Genomic DNA, 22,838 nt, shown 5'->3' on the forward strand with positions numbered 1-22,838 from the left:
GTTAAATTTGTAGGGTGAAGGTGTTGATATCATTCAAATGTTTAGGAGAACCCACCATGGGGCTTCATATGGAAGGAGACTTGGATTCATAATGTTGACATACTTTTTATTGTAAATTAAACTCTTACTAAAAATTTTAATATTAACTATCATTTTTTTAATAGAATTAGATGCAAAAAAGGGTGTCAGTACTAGAGGCAATGGATGGCCCAGTGAAAGTAGGGTGGATGGGATTCTTAATACTACATCTAACTACATCAAAAGGATGGGTTCAAAGGATGGGTCAAGGTCAATTGCCTCTCCCTAGGGCACCTCATGGATCTTCTCCTTACAAACTGGAGGCGATGGATGGCCCTGTGAAAGTAGGCTGGATGGCATTCTTAATACTACATCTAACTACATCAAAAGGATGGGTCAAGGTCAATTGCCTCTCCCTAGGGCACCTCATGGATCTTCTCCTTACACAATAGCACTCAAGGAGGAGTTGTAAATGAGAGGCACAGATATGAGGAGGGGTTTGCTATGGTGGAGGCTCTATAGGTTGTGACAACCTATCAAGTGGAGGATATATGAGATGAGACAACATCTCAGATACAGACTTAGTACCATAGATTCCAAGGTGGATGTAACAGTAGAGCGAGATAGGCACTTTGTCAAGGCTCCATAGTTAGTTATTTTATCTTTTTGTGTATTTGCAATGTATTTTTCATCTACCTCATTTTATTATTTTATAGAGTTGAGTAAGTTTTTAAAATTTATTATTTTTATTGTTATTTTATTTTTTTAAAATTGGTTATTATTACTTTTATGTGTATTCAAATATATTCTTGAGGAATCCACTTTTTGATTCTGACTCTCCCACTCTAGTCGTTGATTTTCTTTCTGTTACTTCGAAAGTAGCTACTCTAGCTTCAACCACCAGTATATTTTACTAAAAATGATTTTTTGATACCTTCTAGAAGGAATATAAATTTCCCCCAGAAATTTTTTCACAAAAAAAATATTTATAAAATAAAAATAGCTATCTCTTCCAACAAAAATGTCATTTTTTGCTAGTAGAGTTTTTTTAAGTTTTTCTAATAAAAAATCTTACACTCTTTTAGTAGAAGTTCAAATTTTCTTCAGTAGAAATCTCTCATAAATATATTTCAACAAAAGTATTTATCTCTTTTGACCGAATTTCAAATTTTGTCAGAAGAATATTCTTAATTTTTTTAAATGAAAAAATACATATTATAATATAAAAATAATTTTAATATTTCATTTTTTGGAAAAAATATATATTTCTCTAGTAGTGTGTCTTCAAAAAATTATTTTTACTTTTATAGAGTATGGAAAAAAGTCTATAATTTGTTGATAGAGTTTTCTAGAAATTTTCCAGGAAAAATTATTTTTATTTTTCCCAAAAAAATAGTTGGAAAAGTGTCGGCCAATAAACACCCCCACTTAAGTTAATGATAGGACATCTTCCCCTGATATTATTTTTTTATTTTTAAAGGACATTGATTCAACTTGTGTTTAAAACCTGGTTGAACCAAGTGTTGGAATATGTTGATGATCCGTGTTAAGTATTTGACTTCGCACTTTAATTGATTAGTTTTTTCGGGTTGTATTGGTTAGGTACTTATATGGTATCCGCGATTGCATGTTTGGTGCGGGGACTATTTGACTTTCCACATTAATCAACTAGTCTTTTTGTGGATATACCTCAAAAATTTTAAATCTATAAAAATATCTATTAACTATATAAATGCCTAACTATTTATTCTGTTATTAAAACAGCTTGATGGTCTCTCTTTCCCCAGGTCGAATAACCCAGAGTAGAGTTTTTTCAGATGATCGATGGTGAAATCTGGAGCCAGAAACCTGATTTTTAATTCGCTGATGACCCATTAAATCGTTAGCAGCAGCACCAAGTTATTGAGTAATAATTTCAGGGTGCTGACCCATCAATCATTTATTAGATATCCATGTCGTCATCGTCTTCCTCTTTCTCGACAGGTAATCTGCGGCATTAAAGAGATAAAGAGCTCCTTTTTGTATCAATTGTTGCAGATGGGAAGTAAGACTTTTGAGGCAGTACTTGCAGTCCGGTTCTTTTTCTCAAGAGTTCCGAGTTTATCTTTGTTTCTCCAGCTCCCTTCAATCTCCTGACGTTATCTCTTCCGCAGAAATGGCGATGTGTAGCTTTTACGTCCACCCATTTAAGAACCCAATCCAGCCCTTCAGAGCCCCAACCATTTTAGCCACATATGATCCGTTTTTATTATCTTTAACGATCTCTGTGATTTGATGTTTGCAGTTGAGTGCTTCTCCTTTCTGTTATCTTTGTCGTTCTTCTCATTCATTTATGTATTTTTCTGGATGAGTTATAATCTGTTTTTGGTTTACTTACGAAAGCGAAATCCGATCTAAATCTTGTCCGAATTCCTGCATCGACGACCGGGCTCGGAACACGCGCTCAAGTAGGTGATTTATGCCGGCAAAGAGAGAAGAAAAAAAACCCAGAAGAAAAAAGGAATTATAAACATCAAGTTGAGCAATTTTAATGTCCGTTTTCGTTTCTGGAACATCCCCGCTTCTGCGCTGATAATGATAAGTTCTGAATCGTGAAGGATGGGTCCTACTGCCATCGAGGCTGCTGTCATGTAGCAGGGGACCATGGACCGCGGATTTTCAAGCAGCTCTGTGAAAGCTACTAAACTTTGGACTCACTGTAAATTATTATTGAGAATGTCACTCATGAAAATACGGGATCGTCGGTTTCCTTGGGAGCACTACCTAGCTCTCTCCCACTGTGGGCAACGTCGAGTGGGAGTGATTCACGATGCGTGTACGTAGCCTCGCTTTTCATCGTAGAAATATAATGAACGAAAGATATTATCGACTGGTGGTCGATTGATAGGATAAGGAACTTGTTGTTTGCAAATAAGGCAGCAAATTAAAGTTCTCGATCACCCCAATTGCACCTCCTGAGCTGCTCTCCTCTCTCTCTCTCCCTCTCTCTCTCTCTCTCTCTCTCTGTCTCTTCTGTTGCATGATGTGTCGCTTCATCTACCTCTCATTGATTTGAGTTTTATTACCTGTAAATATATAAAAATTCTTCTGTGTTTCCTGAAACATGTAGCGTTTCTGGGTCTCATGTTCATCATATGATGAAATTATGCAGCTCAGAGTAATTTAACTTAGGTATTTAACCAAAATCAGAACAATGATAGATCATGGTTATAATTTAGCATGGGAGTTTGCCCTGAGGTGCAGTTCAGAGTACAGTGATGGCCACAAGGGTGAAAGATGAAAGGAGGAGACTGGAGGCTCATCATAGAACCAAAATAGGTAAGAAAAGAAGGATATATAAGCCCAGAAATAATCATTTCTTTGTCATTCGTGAGTAGTCAGGTGTAAATGATTGACGAAAAGAGTAAACTTCACGCTAAGTACTCCAGGTAGATTATCAGGTTGCACAAACCCATTTAGGGTGTGAAAGATCAGAGACCCCCTTCCTGATTTGGACAACCCATCTTGCTGGCAGCTGCGATATGGCCGCAGAGGTAAAGCCAGAGGGAAAGCAAGGAGAAGATCTCCTCCAGTTCGTTCATTTGATGTTTTTACGATCGAAGAGCAGGAGTAAAAAGCTGCAAAGGGTCTGTAAAACAAAGGCAACCGATGATCAAAGCGAAGAAAAAGTAAGAGAAAAAGGTGGAACGGGGGAACGGTCTGTCTTTGTCTCTTGCCTGGCCAGTGCATTGAATGGCTTTTGGCAAGACTAAGGAGGGAGATGGTCCCATGCAAATCTATGCCCATCTCCCTATCCAGCACAATCCCCTAAAATTCCTTCCCATAACTCCAAATCCCATTTATTAGAATGCAACAGATGAGGAGAGAAATTTACAGATAGGGTTTTGCCATTTTGGAATGTCTTGTAGCATTCTGACTCTCCTTTACCTGTCCCTCTTTTTTTTTTTTTTTGTAACTCTCAGAGTATGTGTCGCTCTCTCAACTTTTGTATCAGTGGTCACGTGAATGGCTTCTCTAGCGTTTTCTCTGCTCTCTTTCTCGTTTTTCCTCCTCCCGTCTCTGCAAGATATTTACCTGCTTCAAGTCCCTGGGACCCTTTTTGATCAAGTTTTAACCAGTGAAGACGAAGCCCCCCTATATACTCATCTTCTCATATCTCGCTTGTTCTTTCTTGGACAAGACCAGTCATTCTAACTTCTTCCTCTTTCTTTCTCTCCCATGACTCCAATTCGTCTCATCCCTTCTCCTTTCTCTCCTCTACAGGGTAATGAGGATCCAAATGATCTTCTTACTCTCGAGTCCACATTCCCCCTGAGTACTTCTTCAGCGGCGCTTCAGCAGGAAAAGAGAGACAATGGAAGTGATCAACCTGAGGAAGGAGAAGAGGAAGAAGAGAAATTACCTGATCAGGTAAGATCAAAAGACTGTATATATAAAAATAGTCTTAGATTGATGATTTCAGTTGTACTGCACCGCTTTGAGTGATCTGATCACATATTGTCCTTGTATTTGCAGGCTGTTTCAGGGTTTTCAACCAGTGAGTCTGGTGAAGATCACCTTGGTCAACGATCCTGTCCTACCATATTGGGCTCGGGTGAGAACGAAGACAACAGTTCTAGTAGCCTGAAACCTGTATTTCACAATCAGGAAAATAGAGATGGTGGTGATCAATTCAACAATGTTTCGGTTAAGTGGATGTCTTCCAAGATGAGGTTGATGAAGAAGATGGCTAATCCGGATCAAACAGTTTTTTCCAAGCCTACCAGTAACCAGCAGGATTTTTTCAGTCTCCAGCGATCGCCCCCGCTTTGTGATGATGACAGCACCAACAATTCGCCCGGCAGCAAGATCAGAGTCTGCTCCGACTGCAACACTACAAAGACTCCTCTATGGAGAAGCGGACCTCAGGGCCCGAAGGTCCACGATCTCTCTCACTCTCAGTCTATCTTTCTCTTTTTCCCCTTCCTAGTCATGGCTAACGCCTTCTCAATATCTTTCCTAAAGTACTTGCTTCTCGAGTGCAGTCTCTCTGCAACGCTTGTGGAATTCGACAGCGGAAGGCCAGGCGGGCCATGGCAGCGGCAGCGGCTGCAGCTAAAGGAAGCCTACTGTCTGTTGAAACATCCATGAGAAGCACCAACAAGGTGATCAAAGAGAAGAGATCAACCAGTGATTGCAGCAGCCAGTACAAGAAGAGATGCAAGCTAGGACGTCCTCGTTCGAGGAAAAAGATTCGGTTCGATGAGTTTACAATCAGTTTAAGCAAAAACTCAGCCTTCCATCAGGTGTTCCCGCAAGACGAGAAGGAAGCTGCGATCTTGTTAATGGCACTCTCTTGTGGTCTTGTTCGAGGTTGAATCTTCGTCTACCTGAAGTCCTGCATCATCTTCTAGCTAGAGTTAGTATGATAGTGTCGCTGTGTGTTCTTAGAGAGGATTAAGATGAGGTGGAGTGATCCAATAACAGAAGTAATAAAATTTCTGGTGTGAGCTCGAGTTTGTAGTAAGTGTCTTTGTTTTATCTGAATCAGATCGGTGATGAAATTATCGATCATTTTACCCATCAACTGAATCATCTAAAGAATAAAATAATATATCTACTTTTTTTCTTTCTATTTGATCGAGTTTATAATCGTTTCTTCCTTCTCTACCTGCTTTCATCTAAGCAATCACATTAATTTGGTTCTGTCAACCTCCCAATTCAGTTGTTGCCGAAGATATTTTGCAACAGAGAATTAACAGATCCTTTTCTAGTAGCCATGGTAGCTGTTTTATCAATCCAAGATCGATTAAGAAGAAGCAGATCATGACCATGGTAACTACAACATTGATCGAACACCAGAACACTGAAGAACATTCGACATGTACAGACCAGAATTTGCAAGCATTTCACACTATTTCATTTTTCATGAATTTGAAATTATATTTACTTCAAAGTGATAAAAATATCTGCAGATTTGTTCATTTTGCAGAAGTCTATGCATGATCCGACTGATCAACCCCATTTTCCTCCACAAAATTGAAACCCTTCTTTCAGTATGTGACTGGATGTCAGCCATTAGAGTTAGCAACAACAGATTATTATCGTACTCCATTACAGGAGGAAGAACAAAAAAAATACCCCTTTTGAACGATTGGAAAAGAGGACGGCAGAGGAAACATTAAAGTAACAGCATTGTTGCAGATACTATTTTCGGGGAAGGAAAGATCGTAGAATAGTAATGACCAGTGAGATTATGAATTCAAAATATGTGGTAGATCGGTCTTCGTCGTTTGGCCGATTGTAAAGGCTGAGACACAGCAGAGACTGGCACGGATCTTTCTGAGTATCAGAGTTTCGTTAAGCGTTAGGCTGTCGCACAATCATATCAATGTCACAGCTTTGCCCAGACAGGTTGTCGAGGTATCTGCGGTGCTCTGGGGTCACCATTCACGGGTGTCCCCTGAAGTTCGGAAAGCAGCAATTTCACTTCGCAAGTGATTTTTAGTTTTCCCTGGGTGTTTACGTAGTGATAATAGCAGGCAAAATTACCTCATTTAGATTTGCAAACCTGATTTTCTCCATCCCCCGCCTAGACTCAACTCCATTTCAGTGGATGAAAGCCTAGAAAAAACTAGGTGGTTTCTTGCTTGAGTGGATTTTCTGCAACTTCATAAAACCCTCTTATATGAACATGAGATGGAGTCAAGGTTATGGATTCATCTGGGCAGCCACAGAAACCCTAAGTCTAAGAGTAACTTCTATCGTTTGCTTCGACTCCCAAGTGCCATTTGTAACACCAATTCAAGCAGAGTCAAGAATAAACATAGAAAAATGTAAATCAATTGGTTGAATCAGATTCAGTGAGAAATAAACCCCTCTCCGCTTCTGAAAATTTAAAAGGAAGGCTAGATTAAATATAAAAAAAAAGATAAATTAGTTGATAAAAAGGTTTTCTAAGTTGACTAGTCATTTTGGGATACCAATTTAACATGGTACCATGTCACCCACGTGGCACGCGAGAATACTCACTACTGTACTCACGAACGGAAGCAAACAATATCGGGATCTCAATCGTGTGCCAAATCAGCAAAAACCTAATCTCTGTAATAATAATAATATTTCATTCCCGTCCCCCTTGTATCATCTGCCAAAAGCAGTTTTTTTTTTTTTAAAGAAAAGCTGAAAAAGGATTGTCGTATCTCCCACACGTGTGTCAATAAATAAGCTTTTTTTTCTTTTTTTCTTTCTTTTTATTCTCCGTGCTTGTTTTGTAGCTGTTGGCCGAACCGTGCGTCCCCACATCTTCTCCAAACCCTGACCGGCAATCTCCGTTTCAATCTCACCGTCGGGAAGTTCACAATTGAGTCCTCCTCCGCCTCCCACCTACCCATTTATGCAATTAGATTACTCGGTTAGTTCACTTGCAACATTGCTAATTTAAAAATTAAGGGTGGTTTTCTTACGTGAAACTAGTGAGGAAATGGTGAAGAAAAATGGTAGCTTCGAGCCTTCCCAATTCCAGGCCCGGACACAGCCGCTGCCCTCCTCCAAAAGGCGTAAAATTGCAATTGCTGACATCTCTGTCCTGTAAAATTTCCTAAAATCAGTCATGCATGCCTATATCTGTATGTATTTTTTACGTATTTTCACCGTATATCACGAGTAGAAAACACTGACAAGCGAAGAAGCAAGAAGACGAAGTGAAGTACCTGCCACCTCCACGGATCGAACTGGTAGGGCAAGTCGTAGTGGCTCTGGTCGAGATGAACAGATCTAAAATACACAAAGACGCACCAGTCTTTAGGTATTACGTATCCTTTGATCTTCACATCCTTCACTGCTTTACGCATCACGCCTATAATTATATTCCCCATCCTTAATGTCTCAGTTATGACCTGCAAATTAAGCCACTGTTTGAGCTCACTGCTATATCTTCGTCTTTCAATTCTTTTCGCTGTTAGAATTAACTTACATTCTGGGTAAATGACAGGGAAGCGTAATCGCTCCAACCCAGTTCCTCTCCGGCCTCGCTTCTGCTTCTCTTCAGTTTCATGTTCTCTTCCTGGGGTGAACAGAATAATTTCGTCAAACAGTTTGTTTGTTTAATTATGTTCTGTCGATGAAGTGGGAGTAAGATGAGAGTTTGATAGATAAGCAAAAGAAAGAAAATACTGTAACTTGTTTGGTAATCGGGTACCGTCAGTTGTTGCAACGCAAGAGGGCAGTCGCTGAGGAATTTGATTGCTAGAGTCATGAGCAGAGGCACTGAATCCTCTCCTGGGATCATCATGTCGATCATGTTGTCAGAAATGAGTTCATCTGTAAGTTGCTCGCTACTGTCATTTAGTAATACGTCCAGGATGTCTCTGGGAACAGATGAACTGTCGCCGTTCCTTCTCTCTTCGATGATTTTGTCGACTAATTTCACCATTTTCTTCTTTGCCTGCTCACGGGAATATAGGCTAGTATTTTGACGAATTATCTCGGCAAAGTTGCGAATAACTTCTCCGCATTACCACAAGAGAAAGATTATAGAAAGAAGAAAATGTGGAAAAGAAACAAGCCAACTCGCCTGCAGTGATCTGTAAAGCCTACTTCCGGGCAGCTTTACTGGTAATGACATCAAGCCAGCAATGAATTCTTGAAACTGTTGCCGCAGAAGCTCCATGTCTACACCTGGGTCCAAACTAATCAATGCTTTTACCAGTACTTGAAATGCAATCTGATAAAACAGTTGAAATGCTCGTAAGAAACCGTAAGAGAGGTTAAAAGTTCACCATTTGGGAAATTATGATGCCGACCAAGTATTTATTAATTTCTCTGTACCATGAACCGGCAATGGATTTGGCCCATAACCAGACACGAAACGAGACAAGAAGAGAGAGAAGAGTAGGGGGAAAGCTGAACTGACATTTTTTGTTTCATCTTGGATGTAAACGATCCCATCGTCTTTCCAGCTATCCATGGCCTGTCGCACGTACTTCTGCATGTCTTGGGTGATCTGAGCTTTGAGGTGAGGGGATTTGAAGAAGGCTCCGATGAGACCGTGCACCCTCCTGTGAAAGCTTCCATTGATCAGCAAAATGGACGACTTGCCCATCAATTCGGTGAGTGATCTTGGGTAGAACGGCACAAAGGCCTTGGCATCGCTCTGCAGCACGGCTCTACTGACCTCCGCATTGGTGGAGACGATCGTCGGACTTCCGAAGATGTGAGACTTGAACACCTTCCCGTACCTACAATGTTACGAATTCACGGATTCTCTCATCAGTTCTATATATTACGTTTTCCTATGCAATTCCTCGCACGCTCAGAAACACCCAGTCGTTCCTTTCTCACCAATGAGCTCTTCTGTTGCAGGGTTCGCGTCGGCTGTGCGTATTGGTGGAGATTTCTGGAGTTGTTTTGTACAGGGCAAGAGCTATTGGGTACAGGACTACTCTTAATGTAAACAAGGTACATGATTGATTGACGCAGTCGAGTGGATAAGCTTTAAATTTTTTAATCGACATGATGAAGATTAGATGAGAATCTTAGATTAGATGGAAGATGTAATGAAAGAAGGAAGTGGGTTTTGGAGATAAGCAAAGCAAATTGGAAATGATGAATGGTGGGGAAGAAGAATACTAATAAGAAGAAACAGTAGCTGTCTCTGGAGTCTGGACTCACATGATGCGACGCCTGTCCATAAAGCTCTCGGGGCGGGGCGAGTAGGCACAAGAGATGAATTCCAGAGTTTCTCCGATGAACGGCCAGCCCATAGTCCCCGGCGGGAGGTGGCGCCCTCCCTGCTTCCCTCTCGTCCTCCATCTTTTGTACAGAATGCCTGTCACTAACGTCACTGCTGCCACGCACACGGCCCACCACTTGTCCATTCTTCCCCCCACTCTGCCCGTCGTGCCTTCGATTCGATTTCAATCCCTCCTCTCTCCTCTCTCTCTCTCTCTCTGATGCTGCCTCCGTTTCCCTTTATGTACTAATCACGACGAAGATGATCATGAAAATGGAAAGCACATAATATAAGGGACTCCAGAGAGTCTCGACATAAACAGAGAGGGATGAAGTTGAAGGGCAGAAGCTACAAAATATGGCTAGATGCTCGTCTGGGTGTTTAAGAGAGGTAATCACTGCTTCCAGAAGGTAACATACAAAGGGTTTAACATTCTAATCTCTGATAATTTCTTTTCTTTTCTAATCTGCTCTTTCATTTTTTTATAGGAGAGAGTGGGGAAGAAGAGAGAGGGAGAGAGGGAAAGACTTGCAAGGACCCACGTCTATGATTGTCTCGTGGCACAGTCCTTTTGGGGTCATCTCGGCAGTGCAGCAGCTCTCCTCGTGCAAACATGTGAAGTCCATTCAATAAATACAACCCACTCCCCTTCATCATCTGATGCCCCTTTTGTCTCTCCCTCTCTCTCTCTCTTTTATATATTCATCATCTTTTTCATTGTTTATTTTCCATTTGATCCCCAAATCATCATCCAATCCAAAGTCTCGACTATCCTCTAATGTTCCTTTCACTCGATCCCTTCATTTTTCTTCTATTTTTTTTTTCAGTCTGCAATCGCATCCACATGTGGGTTCCCCTTTCTTTATTGCACCATCTTCGTTTTCTTTCCCCTTTCCTCTGCATCAGGCCCGCCACTGGCTTTGACTGTTCCTGTAGCCTCAAATATTCAAAACCCAAACTCCCCAGTTCCTTGCTCTGTGAGGTTTTCGTCCCTGTGAAGGCTATAAAAAATATACAGTTGCCAGTATTTTAATTACTTCCACAATGGAACATACCTACACCTTTTAGTCTGCTTTATTCGTCCGTAAGCACGCTACACCCAGTAACCGGTAGTGATCCTTCTTTTTCTTATTATCTAGAATTGTTTGCCTCGGTGTTATCGAATTCAATCAAGGGCTTCAACTTGCGGATCCATCTTCAAATAAAATCACCGCAACTCTGGTGATTCCCCCCAGCATCAAAGCGAATCTACTGTTTCTGGGGCTCCGTGTGATAATGGTGCCGAAAAGAGAAAGAAGGGGAGTGAGAGACAGTGATGGGTCATGGGTGGGTTTGGACCTTCTGTTACCCAAAAAAAAAAAAAAAAATTTCGAGAGGAATTACCGTGAAAAGGTCGCAGTTCCTCCGTGAGATGGGGGGCCGCTGGAGTTGTATAAGATTTTTGTCTCGCCTTTCGGATTAAAAATCCGACCAGAGGAAAGCTTAACAAGTCATCTCAACTCTCGTCGGCGATTACGACGAGAGAGACTACTTTCAATCATTAAAACAATGTAAGCTTAGGGGCTCTCGTGACCTCCAAATCACCCAATGTTGTCATCCTCAGGCACCATATTTGGCCTGCAATAGCTTGGATTCTTAGAAAATGATTGGGAAGGTTCGGTTGAACAAGTAATTGTAATCATCTCATTTTAATGATTGCTTGATTTCCATTAAAAATATTTCTCAAGTCCATTTCTGTGATTCATTGAAATAGATGTGGACTTGAATTTGGAATATTGTTTCATGGTCAATGAGATCTCTAGGGATTTGATTGAGTCATTCGGTATTTAATCTAATGTGGATTTTTTTAAAATGAAATAGATTTATGTGGTTTAAGATTGCATTCAAGAGTAAGATTGAAATAGCCCCATCTTAGTGAAGCCAAAAATAAAAAATAAAATAAACTACTTCTTAATGTTCTATAAAATTTACTTTCTCTACGTAGATGGAGAAAAAAAAAAAGACTACCCCATTGTAAATACTTTTCTAGTTGGAAATTCTTATTAGGAAATATTTTTCTAGTTAAAAATTCTTATGAGGGTTTTCTTAAAACCCGCCCCATTGCCATTGTGTGTGTAATCTATTGAGTTGTTGTAAATCCCTTTGTAGGTTTAAGCAAGTATGCTTAATTAGCTACTTGAAAGCCCTTTTGTGGGTCTAGGCTAGAAGCATAATTTGTAGTTGTAAACTTGTGTGAGAGAGTGCATTGTAAATTGACTACTATGGTCAATTGAGTATAGTCTTATGTGAGCAACATTGCAATTGGCACTTGAGACAAGATATTATAGAGTATGGTTTCAAGATGAATAACTCAAGTTTGCATTGTAAGCGAAGATGAGAGGAAGAAGATGGGGCAAAAAATCATCGGGAGACGAACACCGAGGGAGGGGAGAACAACGAATGAGGAGAAATTTTTCATTTCAAGGGGGGGGGGGATGAAGCGCGAGAAAAGTTGATGATTTGCAAAATAGGTAGGATAACTTTTTTCCCATTTTTTGCGAGTGAATAAAATAATATAATCTCACTTCAATTCAATTCTTTTTACAAGCGACTAGATACTGTAGGGAGAATTCATTCCCACCCCCCCTAAATGTCCGATTTGTTATTTGTATGTTTTACCGTTAATCCGCTTCTCGCCATCACATGCGGTTTAATATTCGGGAGAATATCAAGTTTAATAAAAGGGGTCTGATATATTTGTCGGACTTCCCGTTTTCGGTAACCGACCCGTTTACGTCCAGGGTTTCCGAGATGTCGTCACAAGCCTGTGTGGCATGCTGTTACAGTAGTAGCAAGTGAGACAGCAATCCGTCTCGGCTCCGAGTGGATTGCCCGTTTCCATAGAAGAGAAGCAAAGAACAGGAGAGAAATCCAAGCGCCGTGTTTCCGTTCCACCCCGACGTAGATCATATTGAAATTTGTCTTAAAACCCTAAACCCAGCTTGAAAATCTTAATTTGCTGATCGAATTTCTCCAATTCCTGAAAGATGGTTCTCGCACAGCTCAGCGGGAGCATCTCCCGCGCTCTTCAGCAGATGAGCAATGCCACAATTATTGACGAGAAGGTTCTCAATGAGTGTCTCAACGAGATTTCCCGCGCCCTTCTACAAGCCGATGTGCAGTTTAAGATGGTTCGTGACATGCAAACAAACATTAAAAAGATTGTCAATCTCGATGATCTTGCCGCGGGCCACAATAAGCGCAAGATCATACAACAGGTAGCTTTCAGACGGATATAAGTCCATTTAATCGATTTTTATGATTTTTACGGTTAGTATGGGCTGTTAAATTGTAGTTTGGGCTTTGTATACAGATAAATGGTGTAGGTATTCAGACCGTTTTGTGTTGTGTTTCCTCATTGATAAATGATACCATCTTTTCAAATTGGTATTGGTTGTATAAATCCATATTCATGCCAATACTGACATCATAAATTTCTTACCAAAATATTTCAAAATATTTTACTAAATGATACCTTCAATCGAAGAAGAAATTTTAAACGGCGGATTATTTTGTTATAAGCACTGCAAAGAATCCAGAGGGTGGAGGGCAAGTTCAGAAATTTTTTTATGAGAATTTAAAAGCTGAAGTACAACCAGGCATGTTACAGAGTTGCTAGAATTAGAGACAAAAGTAGTTAACCGTTTTCAGTTGAACTAAGGAGCGAAACTGCATACTCCTAGGTGGCCCTAGAATGAAGCAAACCTACATGTAACATGACATTGGTTGAGCAGCGACGTCATCCAGAGCCATCAAGGTTGATTATCTTTCTACATTCAAACTAGGATTGTGGTGCCTTCGACTCAATGACCAGCTTCTAGTGTAAGGTTTTGTGTTCAAGTCTCATGGAGGAAGGGGGTGGAGCCTGCGTGCGTAATCAACATTCAAAACAAAAAACATTCAAACCAAGGTTACAGGGTAGGGATTCAGGTTCTGTTCTTGTAGGACACAAGGCTGGGAGGTGGATGCATCTAAAAAATTCCCAAAGATTCTCCCATTTGCAACCACCTAGAAGAACCTATTGAGAGTTCAGGTTCTCTCATTCGACAGATCTAAGAAGTCTATCACAAGCAATTTCAGAGAGATCTTTTGGATTAGGAGATTAATACCTTGTCAGAAGATGTCTGCGGCAACACTTTCCCTGTTGGCAGTTTTCTTTCTCAGTATTATCTTTCTATCACCACCTGTAAAACACGTCAGCAGATAAAGATTTATGTGTTTTCTTGAGTCCCTTTGGAACTTTCGTACCGGTTCAGATGTTTGTGTGGATCGGGGTGAATCATGCACGAAAAGCTTCAGCTAAACCTTTGGTAAAATGGGCAGAGAGGAACCCTCGTAATTTTTGAAAGAAAACTGCTTTCTTTGAAGCCCATGTGGAGAAACTCAGTGGAAACTTGATCTTTTGGGTTTTCTATATAGTGGACTTAAGAGGTTGCCATCTCGATTGCAATTTTTTGGTGGAAGTCTGTGGTAGGATGCCTTTTGGCTTGAATTCAATGCTGTTGAAGTCATTTCAGAGCTCTACAATGGAAATGGATAAGAACATAATGACTAAGGATTCTTCCTTTTCTGTATCTAAAATATTTGATCCATCCAATGGTGATTTATTGCTTGGGATTCATTTCAAAAGAGAAAAAAAAGCTTGTGGTCAATGTTTACAACATTTTTCCTTCAGTAGCCATAACCTGTAGCTGCATGATTGAGTGATTAATGGGTAAATTAAAAATTAACAAAAACAATGAAAGCATGTAAAAATCATGCAGAAATATTTAGATGTTGTTCCCTATCATCAGCTTTTCTTACCTGGCATGACGGGTACAAGACCTGTCCCTACAATATGACTAAAAAACTTGCCAAATTCCGCCCCAATTCAAATTGGGCTGTGTGATGCCAGAGGTTACCTTTGTAACTGAAACCTTTTACCATCTTATATTTGTTTAGAGTTCAATATTTCATTTATTACTGGAGTTATATAAAGGGTAGTGAACCAAATGTCCTTTATTATGAAGATCAAACATATTCTCTTTTTGTTTGAATGATTAATGGTGTTAAGGAATAGTCCCACATGGATTAATGAGTACAAAGATCTTGAGTTTATTAGTTAGGAAATAGGCTTCCTAAGTTGGCTAGTCATTTTGGGATGGGCCTTGGACCCAACTTCACATGGTATCAGAGCGGGTACACATATGTAAGCCTACACCTAAAATTATCCACTTGTAGAGCTACAAAAGAGGGTCTACACCTAAAATTATCCACTTGTAGAGCCACAAAAGAGGGTCTACACCTAAAATTATCCACTTGTAGAGCCACAGAAGAGGGCCCACACCTAAAAACTATTCGCAAAAGGATATTCCCTATCATCCACATGAGGCTTTGGAAGTCTAAACTCTGTGAAATTTGGAGACAACTGAAGCAATAAACTTCTATTACATATCTAGCATTTGTTTATTTTAAATTTTATTACTATGGTTAAATAAACCAACCTTTTACCTTCATATGCTTGTAAGGAGTCCTTTTGCTTTGGGTGCTTAATAAATACTTTTTTTTATATATGGGAAGCATTGGAATATAAATCGTTTCATTCTTCAGTTTTTTCAGTGTCAAGCATGTATTTGGTTAGTTAAAAAACATGGTTTACCAGCTATTTTTCATGTCATTGTCTTGTCTACATCTTTATATTTCTTTTTGTGTACAGGCAGTGTTCAATGAACTCTGTAAAATGCTGGATCCTGGAAAGCCTTCATTCACACCAAAGAAAGGGAAAACGAGTATTATCATGTTTGTTGGTTTACAGGGTATGCTATCTTGCAATTATCATGACTCTGTTTTCGGCGTTAGGTTAGCATGTCAGTTCATCTGATGTATAGATGGTCTTTTCTGATGAGGGTTATCTGTTGTCTCTGAATTTAATTATCTCTGTTCTGTTGTTAGTCATGTTCACTTTGTCTTAGTTGCTCAAATGATCTTGTCTCTTTTGTGTTCCATGAGGAAGTAGATTTTGTATTTTCTGTATGAGTTCTAGACCATTTATTTCCTTTCCTAATTTTCTTTTATATTTTTTCCTGCGTCTAAAACTCAGGTTCGGGAAAAACAACAACCTGCACAAAGTATGCTTACTATCATCAGAAAAAGGGATGGAAACCGGCTTTAGTCTGTGCGGATACATTCAGAGCTGGCGCTTTTGATCAGTTGAAGCAGAATGCTACTAAAGCCAAGATTCCCTTTTATGGAAGGTAATAAGCTCAAAACCCTTATATGACCAGTTTCCTTTGGTTTGCTTTATGAATTTGGGATAGTGCTTTTCATCTGAGCTGAATCAATTGACATCTTCTGGAGTGCCAGTACAGTTAATGTAATTGAATTGAAAGTTCTGATGTAGAAGTAAATTCATCCCATGAGTGAGGGTAGCAAGACCAAGCATGGTTGAGGCAGGATAGGAATTCAGGTGACCAGTGGGCTCCGCCAACCTCCAGCCCTTGGATTTGTTGCCCTGTCCCTACAAATTTCACTACCTCCTTCCTTTTACATGATGAGGGAAGAAGGTTATACATGGATTTAATGCTTTTCAGCCAATTCCTAATTCTATCATCCATATTTTTTGAAAGCTCTCTAGTTCTTTCCCCTAGAAATCCTCCTTAAGCTGGCTGGCTTAAATCGAATTTTGATGAGCTCTTTGGGAACCTGGGGACTGCTGGTGTTGGAGGTTTATACATTATCATTCAGGTGCTGGTTGTCTTTGCTTCTTAGGTCCAGCCAGAAGCAGTGGTTTGGCCAAGGCTGGGATCGAGGTTCTTCTTCTTGGGGTCAAATATTTATCTTCCCCTTTGTTATTGGAGGGGATTCTGCCGTTAAATGTTAGCTGGATGAAAGGTTGCTGTAGTCTTTTGTGGAGATTAGAGTGTATACTCGAGGAAATAGTTGATATTTGCAGCTCCCTTGTTGTCTGCTTGGAACCGTTTTTTAAGGGAAGCTATCTGTATTACTGATGCCTTAATCTATCTTTCATCAAATTGCAGTGGGTAACTCTCCTCATGTATTGAAAGCCGAAGGATAGCCCTTGCCCTCCCTTTATATATGCTGTTAATTAAAACCTTCAACTTTTCAGGAAAAAAAGTTGTTATTTTGATATGGGTCCTGCAATGATGATGACTGTGGTACTTTTAACAAGGAGAATGTAGAGTATCTGGAAGGATGGAGCTCAAAATATATTCATATGCTTTCAGTTGTCTCTGTTTTATTTAGTAATGGTATTCATGGTACCTGTGAAAGTGCAGAATTGAATTAACAGTTGGATGTACTTCAATGGCTATTGCCTCTCATACTTTTTGCAATTTATAGATACATTTATAACACTAAGTGATAGCAATAACCACAAAGGAATATAAACTTCTCCTAGCGGGTAGAGGTTTGTTGCGTAGAGTTTGCTCCATGATATTATTGCCAATTGAAGGCTGTGGTTATGATGACAACTATTAATTGAAATTTTATATATCTTCCTTTGCTAATCGCAAATAATGATTAATTTGCTTTGTTTGACAGCTACATGGAGTCAGATCCTCTAAAAATTGCAGCAGAAGGAGTTGAGAGGTTCAAAAAGGAAAACTGTGATCTTATTATTGTTGATACAAGTGGGCGCCACAAGCAAGAGGCTGCCCTCTTTGAGGAAATGCGCCAAGTGTCTGAAGCCACAGTAGGCATCTTGATATAGCTCTCTTCTTCACCTATGACCAAAAAATGCAGTTAATAATTGTCTGATTTGTTGTTTTTCCAGAAACCCGATCTTGTGATATTCGTTATGGATAGTAGTATAGGTCAAGTCGCCTTCGACCAAGCCCAAGCGTTTAAGCAAAGTGTTGCAGTTGGAGCAGTGATTGTTACTAAAATGGATGGCCATGCAAAAGGTGGTGGTTCTCTGAGTGCGTAAGTGTTATAAACTATATGTGTATTTTTCTTCTCTTTCTCTCTCTCTCTCTTTCTTTTGAAACAAATGTATGTGGTTCTCTTTTTGCTTATCCTGTGTCTGGATGCAAACCGGAGTGCCAAGCTTTGTTGGACAGCATGCATTTGACACTAATTTTCTTGGTTCCTTATCATAAATGCTACTCTTTGTGCCTGCAGTGTTGCTGCCACAAAGAGTCCTGTCATATTTATTGGAACAGGCGAACATATGGATGAGTTTGAAGTTTTTGATGTTAAACCTTTTGTAAGCCGGCTTCTAGGTGAGCTGCATTTGCTCATTTTGTTTTTTTCTATAACTTATTATGAGATTCTAGCATAATTCTGTACTATTGAAGAACGTTTTCTTAATCTAGTATCGTATTTGCTGTCTTAAATCTTAAAACTAGGCATGGGTGACTGGTCTGGATTTATGGACAAAATTCATGAAGTTGTGCCAATGGATCAACAGCCAGAACTGCTACAGAAACTTACTGAAGGGAATTTCACCTTGCGCATAATGTATGAGCAATTCCAAAACATACTAAAAATGGGTCCTATTGGGCAGGTAATTTATTCTAATTATTTTAATAGTTATAGTTCATAACTCTTTCTTAGACTCAGGCATTTCTTAGTTTTATTTGGTTCATGGGAACCCGAGTTACTTTTGTGTATAGTCTGACTGGTAGAACTTGATGTGACATAAAAAAGTGTTACTGAGTAGGCCATCAGCAACTGTGACTCCTGCATCAATCTTGTTTTGACATATTTGCATGATGTTGGGAATGATTTACGACGAATTTCTCTTCAGAGTATTTGGTCAAAAGGATCTTTCACTATTCAAACAAGTAGTGTTGAGGAATAGTCCCACATGGATTAGTGAGTACAATAATCTTGAGTTTATTAGTTGGTAAAGAGGTTTCCTAAGTTGGCTAATCATTTTGGGATAGGGACTTGGACCCAATTTCACATGGTATCAGAGCAGGTACTCATATGTGGGCCTACACCTAAAAACTATCTACTTGTAGAGCCACAAAAGAAGGCCTACACCTAAAACTATCCACATGTAGAGCACAAAAAAGGGCCTACACCTAAACTGCCTATTCCTAAATTATCCACTTGTAGAGTCACAAAAGAGGGTCTATACCTAAACTGCCTACTCCTAAATTATCCACTTGTAGAGCCTCAAAAAAAAAGATGGTCTACACGTGAGGGGGAGTGTTAAGGAATAGTCCCACATGGATTAGTGAGTACAATAATCTTGAGTTTATTAGTTGGTAAAGAGGTTTCCTAAGTTGGCTAGTCATTTTGGGATAGGGCCTTAAACCCAATTTCACAGTAGTCATGAGGAATTATATGAGCATTAAACAGAAATAAAACCCACCAATTCAAAATGTTTTTGGAAGAAGCACCAATTCAATTTGTCAGATGATTATGTTGTTAAAAGTATTTTGTTCTTTTACCAGTGAAAAAAAGAATAGCTCATCTGATGCTGGTTATAGGTTAACAGATTTTGACACATTCTGCACCTGACTGCGTGTTTGTCATGGAGAGATCCGTCTACACTTTGCTTGCTTGAATCATCTAATGTGCTGCCAGGAAATGTCATTATCATCTGTGTGATTGTTTATGAGCATCCAAAAGCTTGCAAGATGTATGAGAAAATCGATGAAAAGAAAGTAAAATTTAATGAAAAAATTATACAAAGAAGCAAGACCAAATATTATTCTTGAAAAGTTGGTATTTTGTAATTGACAGGAATTAAATGGATAGGAAGGAAGCAGTGGATTGGGCCTTTGGGTGGTAGGTCTTGGGTTCAAATTTCATTGGGAGAATATGCGTGTGTAATCAACATTCGAAAAGAAAAGAAACAGCAACAGAAGATGTTTAAGAACACTCAAACTGTCTGCTTCAATTTCCAGCTAAGGTGGAGTTCTTTTTAATAGTTTTTAAAGGAGAAATCACTGTTATGGTGCAGTTTAATTGGTGTTCTCAAGAACTTGTTCCTATAAAATTCGTAGTCAACTGAGGAAATTCGAAAATATTTCAGGAAATAATGTATGACCTATACTTCGAAGTAATCTCTAATTAGAAAATTTAGATAGAAAGTTGAGAAAAAATTAAAGGCCAGGAGTTACTGAGAGTTATTTCTTTGGAAACAAGATGGGGGCTTATTTTTGCCGTGTTGCAAGTCCTATTTTCAAGTTATAGGTATAGGATGAGGTCTTGGCAGAGTCGTGTATTTTTGTAGTAACAGAAGGGGAAGAGGGGTTCATTTAATGTCATAGCAGTTTTTAACTTTCATAAGGTGGGCAAAAAGAGAAAAAAAGAGGGAGAGCACTTGAGGAAAAAGAGAGGAGAGAGATCAACATATTTATTAATAGATACACTTTCCCAGTTTACCCAATTACACCCAAAATATAACTTGTTAAATAAAATATAAAGGGACAAAAGATAACAACGAAACATCCTTTTTATTACCATTCATGCCTTTTAATATTTTCTTTCAAATACTCATTTTAATTTCTTTCAGATACTTATTCTATTTTTTATTTTGATAGTATAATATATTTTATATATATGAAGATGAAGCAATCTTATTGTCTCTAGCTTTCTACATTATTGCAAACGTTGGTTTGGATACACCAGCTGATTGTTGTCTCTATGGGTTTACCATATGGATGTTTTTCCTCCCTTCTGATCTATCATTTGCCAACTCCATTGTGGAAAACTAGGAATGATAAAATAAAAGCTGAACTTAGTATTGAACACTTGGGAGGAATGCCACGAACCAAAAAAAAAGATAGTACTTTGGGGTGTTCTATAATACAAGCACAATGGTGCATTGCTGAGAAGAATCATATTGATAACGTTTGATGTGACAACCAGAAGTAAGGGTTAAACAATGACATGGATGGAAGCTTTGAAGAAAGGATTGACAGTGTAGTTAGTGAATGATTGGTTGATTATTGTCTCCGAGTCTGATGCAGTTGTGATGAGGCTCTGGTAATCATCATGATATCATATTGGGTCAGTCATCTTCCTGTCGTTCTTCATGACTCTAATGTATGTTATTTTTGGCCTCTTTGTACTTCTTCTAGACCATCAACCAACACAAACATAGTCAAGAAAGTGAGAAAAACGAATCAGGGGATCGTGTATATGTGGACAAGAAAAAGTTTAAGATAGAAGATTGACTTCAAGCACATTGAAGAGCCCTAAGATGGATTAAATGAGGTCTTCCAGGCATTGTCAAAAATAATTGTGAAAAGATGGAGATTTACAACACCAAATAATTCAAAAAGAAAAACAGCAAATATATGACAAAGAAAAAGTCAAATGGATTTTATTGTAAATATAATCCCACTTAATATTTTTTAAAAAGTTTATCGTTTTGATTTGAGGGGGCTAAACGAGGATCGCATGTTCCGTAGTCTTTGGGTTTTTGGCTCAATGGTCACATGGGTTGGTTTCAAGTGTGAGGTTCTGAGTTTCATCAAAAAAAAAAAAAAAAAAAGTGTGAGGTTCTGAGTTGTCGCCAGGGGAGTAAAGGGGTGTGCGCATGTAATCAACATTCGAAAAAAATGTACAGTAATCAATTCTGCTCTTCTGATGGTCTTGGTCAGGATGACCTTCTGCTATCTGTTACTGTAACAATGAAATTAGCTTCTTTAGTTTGTGAGATTTTTCCTGCGTAGGTTGAGCTTATTATGACAACTTGAAAATTTGATTTTGTTGCCAATTAGGTTTTCTCTATGATACCTGGATTTAGTGCAGAATTGATGCCAAAGGGCCGTGAAAAGGAAAGTCAAGCAAGGATCAAGCGGTTTATGACTGTAATGGATTCTATGACAAATGAAGGTATTTCTAGTTACATTTACAATTTACTTTGCTTTGTTATCATTTTCCTTTTTATTTCTGAGCAGGAGTTCGATCAGTCACTAGAGACATTTGTATATAATCATCAAACAGATCGATTATAGCCTCTCTGTTTGTGATTCTGGTGAGAATGCTAACTATACTCAATGGGTTCCACTAGAAATCTCACATCAAGTAACACCAGATGTGGCAAAATGTGTGTGTCTCCAATCTTTATTATTATTGACCTGTTAAGTTGGGCTTTATCCAAAAAAAGATAGTTTAACAAGTACTCTTTTCCAGAAGAACAATTAGTCAATTAGAGTTTGTTGCTAGTGTTTATCTATTCTAGTTCTAGAATTAGGCTTCGTGGGGCTTTTAGTGTTTTATGTTATTAAATGAAGCTAATTACTGACCGACAGTTGTCTTGTTTGGACTTTTTTTTTTTTTTTTTTCACTCCACAGTATTTATTTTTTGGCTTATCGGTTCATCATAATTATTTCTGGTATAATTTTTTGAATGGCAGAATTGGATAGCTCAAATCCAAAGCTTATGAATGAATCTCGCATCCTGCGAGTTGCCCGAGGTTCTGGTCGTCCTGTTAGGGAAGTAGAGGAGATGTTGGAAGAGTATAAACGGCTTGCTAAAGTCTGGAGTAAGATGAAGGGGCTGAAGATTCCTAAGAAGGGTGACATGAGTGCTTTGTCTCGAAACATGAATGCACAACACATGAGTAAAGTCCTCCCTCCTCAGATGCTGAAGCAAATTGGTGGCATGGGTGGCCTACAAAACTTGATGAAACAAATGGGTTCCAAGGATCTGATGAATGGCATGTTTGGTGGGGAAGACAGATAGTTAATGAGTAGTTTCAGTTTGTGCATGTCACCAACTGCGCAGAGGATGAGCAGGGTCATCGTCCCAGGAAGTCATAGCAAAACGGTGCATAATGCCTCTATTTCTGCTGAATTATCACCACGGATGAAGATCCTGTTTACTGTAGAATCTCAGTTATTTAACATCTTTGTTACTCTTAGAAATACGAATTGGCCGGATACAATGGGTGTAGCTGAGTGGGCTCTTGTAGTACACCAAATCAAATTGTGAGCTGTAGTTAATAGAATCTGTAAATGACACCATGATCTTATCTAAAGTCATGTATCAGATTCAAATTTACAACTTACTCTTATCTAAATTCTCTCGAAAAATCGAGTTCTAAATGTCAAAAGTTTCAGTTTCAAAATTGCAGTTAAGCAGGTACCTTAATCGAATCCGAGT

The 22,838-nt window shown here is 39.0% G+C and overlaps 3 protein-coding genes across 4 annotated transcripts; 2 read left to right on the plus strand and 1 right to left on the minus strand.

Annotated features, from left to right (window-relative positions):
- The first annotated feature begins 4,203 nt into the window (after positions 1-4,203).
- LOC137950725 (putative GATA transcription factor 22) lies at positions 4,204-5,584 on the plus strand. The gene is made up of 3 exons (XM_068797330.1): positions 4,204-4,428; positions 4,534-4,935; positions 5,043-5,584. Exons 1-3 carry the CDS (start codon positions 4,237-4,239, stop codon positions 5,373-5,375), a joined length of 927 nt encoding a protein of 308 aa, XP_068653431.1. The 5' UTR covers positions 4,204-4,236; the 3' UTR covers positions 5,376-5,584.
- Positions 5,585-7,102: 1,518 nt separating this feature from the next.
- On the minus strand, positions 7,103-9,984 carry LOC137950071 (cytochrome P450 90D2-like). Of its 2 annotated transcripts, none has more exons than XM_068796427.1 (8): positions 9,670-9,984; positions 8,912-9,236; positions 8,573-8,722; positions 8,198-8,443; positions 7,973-8,062; positions 7,710-7,895; positions 7,464-7,585; positions 7,103-7,383 (listed from the first exon to the last, which is right to left on the minus strand). In XM_068796427.1, the coding sequence occupies exons 1-8, from the start codon at positions 9,873-9,875 to the stop codon at positions 7,251-7,253; spliced, it is 1,458 nt and encodes a 485-aa protein (XP_068652528.1). In that variant the 5' UTR covers positions 9,876-9,984; the 3' UTR covers positions 7,103-7,250. The 2 variants fall into 2 exon arrangements, with proteins under 2 accessions (XP_068652528.1, XP_068652529.1); XM_068796428.1 differs by having other exon boundaries at positions 9,340-9,755.
- A 2,600-nt stretch (positions 9,985-12,584) lies between these two features.
- On the plus strand, positions 12,585-22,732 carry LOC137949808 (signal recognition particle subunit SRP54 2-like). The gene is made up of 9 exons (XM_068795995.1): positions 12,585-12,987; positions 15,465-15,564; positions 15,849-16,002; positions 17,309-17,459; positions 17,541-17,689; positions 17,888-17,988; positions 18,115-18,272; positions 21,451-21,565; positions 22,090-22,732. Exons 1-9 carry the CDS (start codon positions 12,757-12,759, stop codon positions 22,416-22,418), a joined length of 1,488 nt encoding a protein of 495 aa, XP_068652096.1. The 5' UTR covers positions 12,585-12,756; the 3' UTR covers positions 22,419-22,732.
- Positions 22,733-22,838: the final 106 nt, after the last annotated feature.

This window comes from Aristolochia californica, unplaced genomic scaffold (genome assembly GCF_029961685.1).
Source record: "Aristolochia californica isolate CCGP_79_NKW_82.1479 unplaced genomic scaffold, dmAriCali1.0.hap1 SCAF_14, whole genome shotgun sequence".
Taxonomy (NCBI): domain Eukaryota; kingdom Viridiplantae; phylum Streptophyta; class Magnoliopsida; order Piperales; family Aristolochiaceae; genus Aristolochia; species Aristolochia californica.

What these genes read in the sequence shown, in the direction of transcription:
- LOC137950725 (XM_068797330.1), top strand. Translation starts at nt 4,237, where the DNA reads ATGACTCCAATTCGTCTCATCCCTTCTCCTTTCTCTCCTCTACAGGGT. An exon ending in AAGAGAAATTACCTGATCAG is followed by an intron (nt 4,429 to 4,533) that starts GTAAGATCAAAA and finishes TTGTATTTGCAG; the next exon opens with GCTGTTTCAGGGTTTTCAAC. An exon ending in GCGGACCTCAGGGCCCGAAG is followed by an intron (nt 4,936 to 5,042) that starts GTCCACGATCTC and finishes TCTCGAGTGCAG; the next exon opens with TCTCTCTGCAACGCTTGTGG.
- LOC137950071 (XM_068796427.1), bottom strand. Translation starts at nt 9,875, where the DNA reads ATGGACAAGTGGTGGGCCGTGTGCGTGGCAGCAGTGACGTTAGTGACA. An exon ending in TTGCGTTGCAACAACTGACG is followed by an intron (nt 8,063 to 8,197) that starts GTACCCGATTAC and finishes TGTTCACCCCAG; the next exon opens with GAAGAGAACATGAAACTGAA. An exon ending in CCCTGTCATTTACCCAGAAT is followed by an intron (nt 7,896 to 7,972) that starts GTAAGTTAATTC and finishes CTTAATTTGCAG; the next exon opens with GTCATAACTGAGACATTAAG.
- LOC137949808 (XM_068795995.1), top strand. Translation starts at nt 12,757, where the DNA reads ATGGTTCTCGCACAGCTCAGCGGGAGCATCTCCCGCGCTCTTCAGCAG. An exon ending in CATGTTTGTTGGTTTACAGG is followed by an intron (nt 15,565 to 15,848) that starts GTATGCTATCTT and finishes TCTAAAACTCAG; the next exon opens with GTTCGGGAAAAACAACAACC. An exon ending in AAGATTCCCTTTTATGGAAG is followed by an intron (nt 16,003 to 17,308) that starts GTAATAAGCTCA and finishes TTTGTTTGACAG; the next exon opens with CTACATGGAGTCAGATCCTC.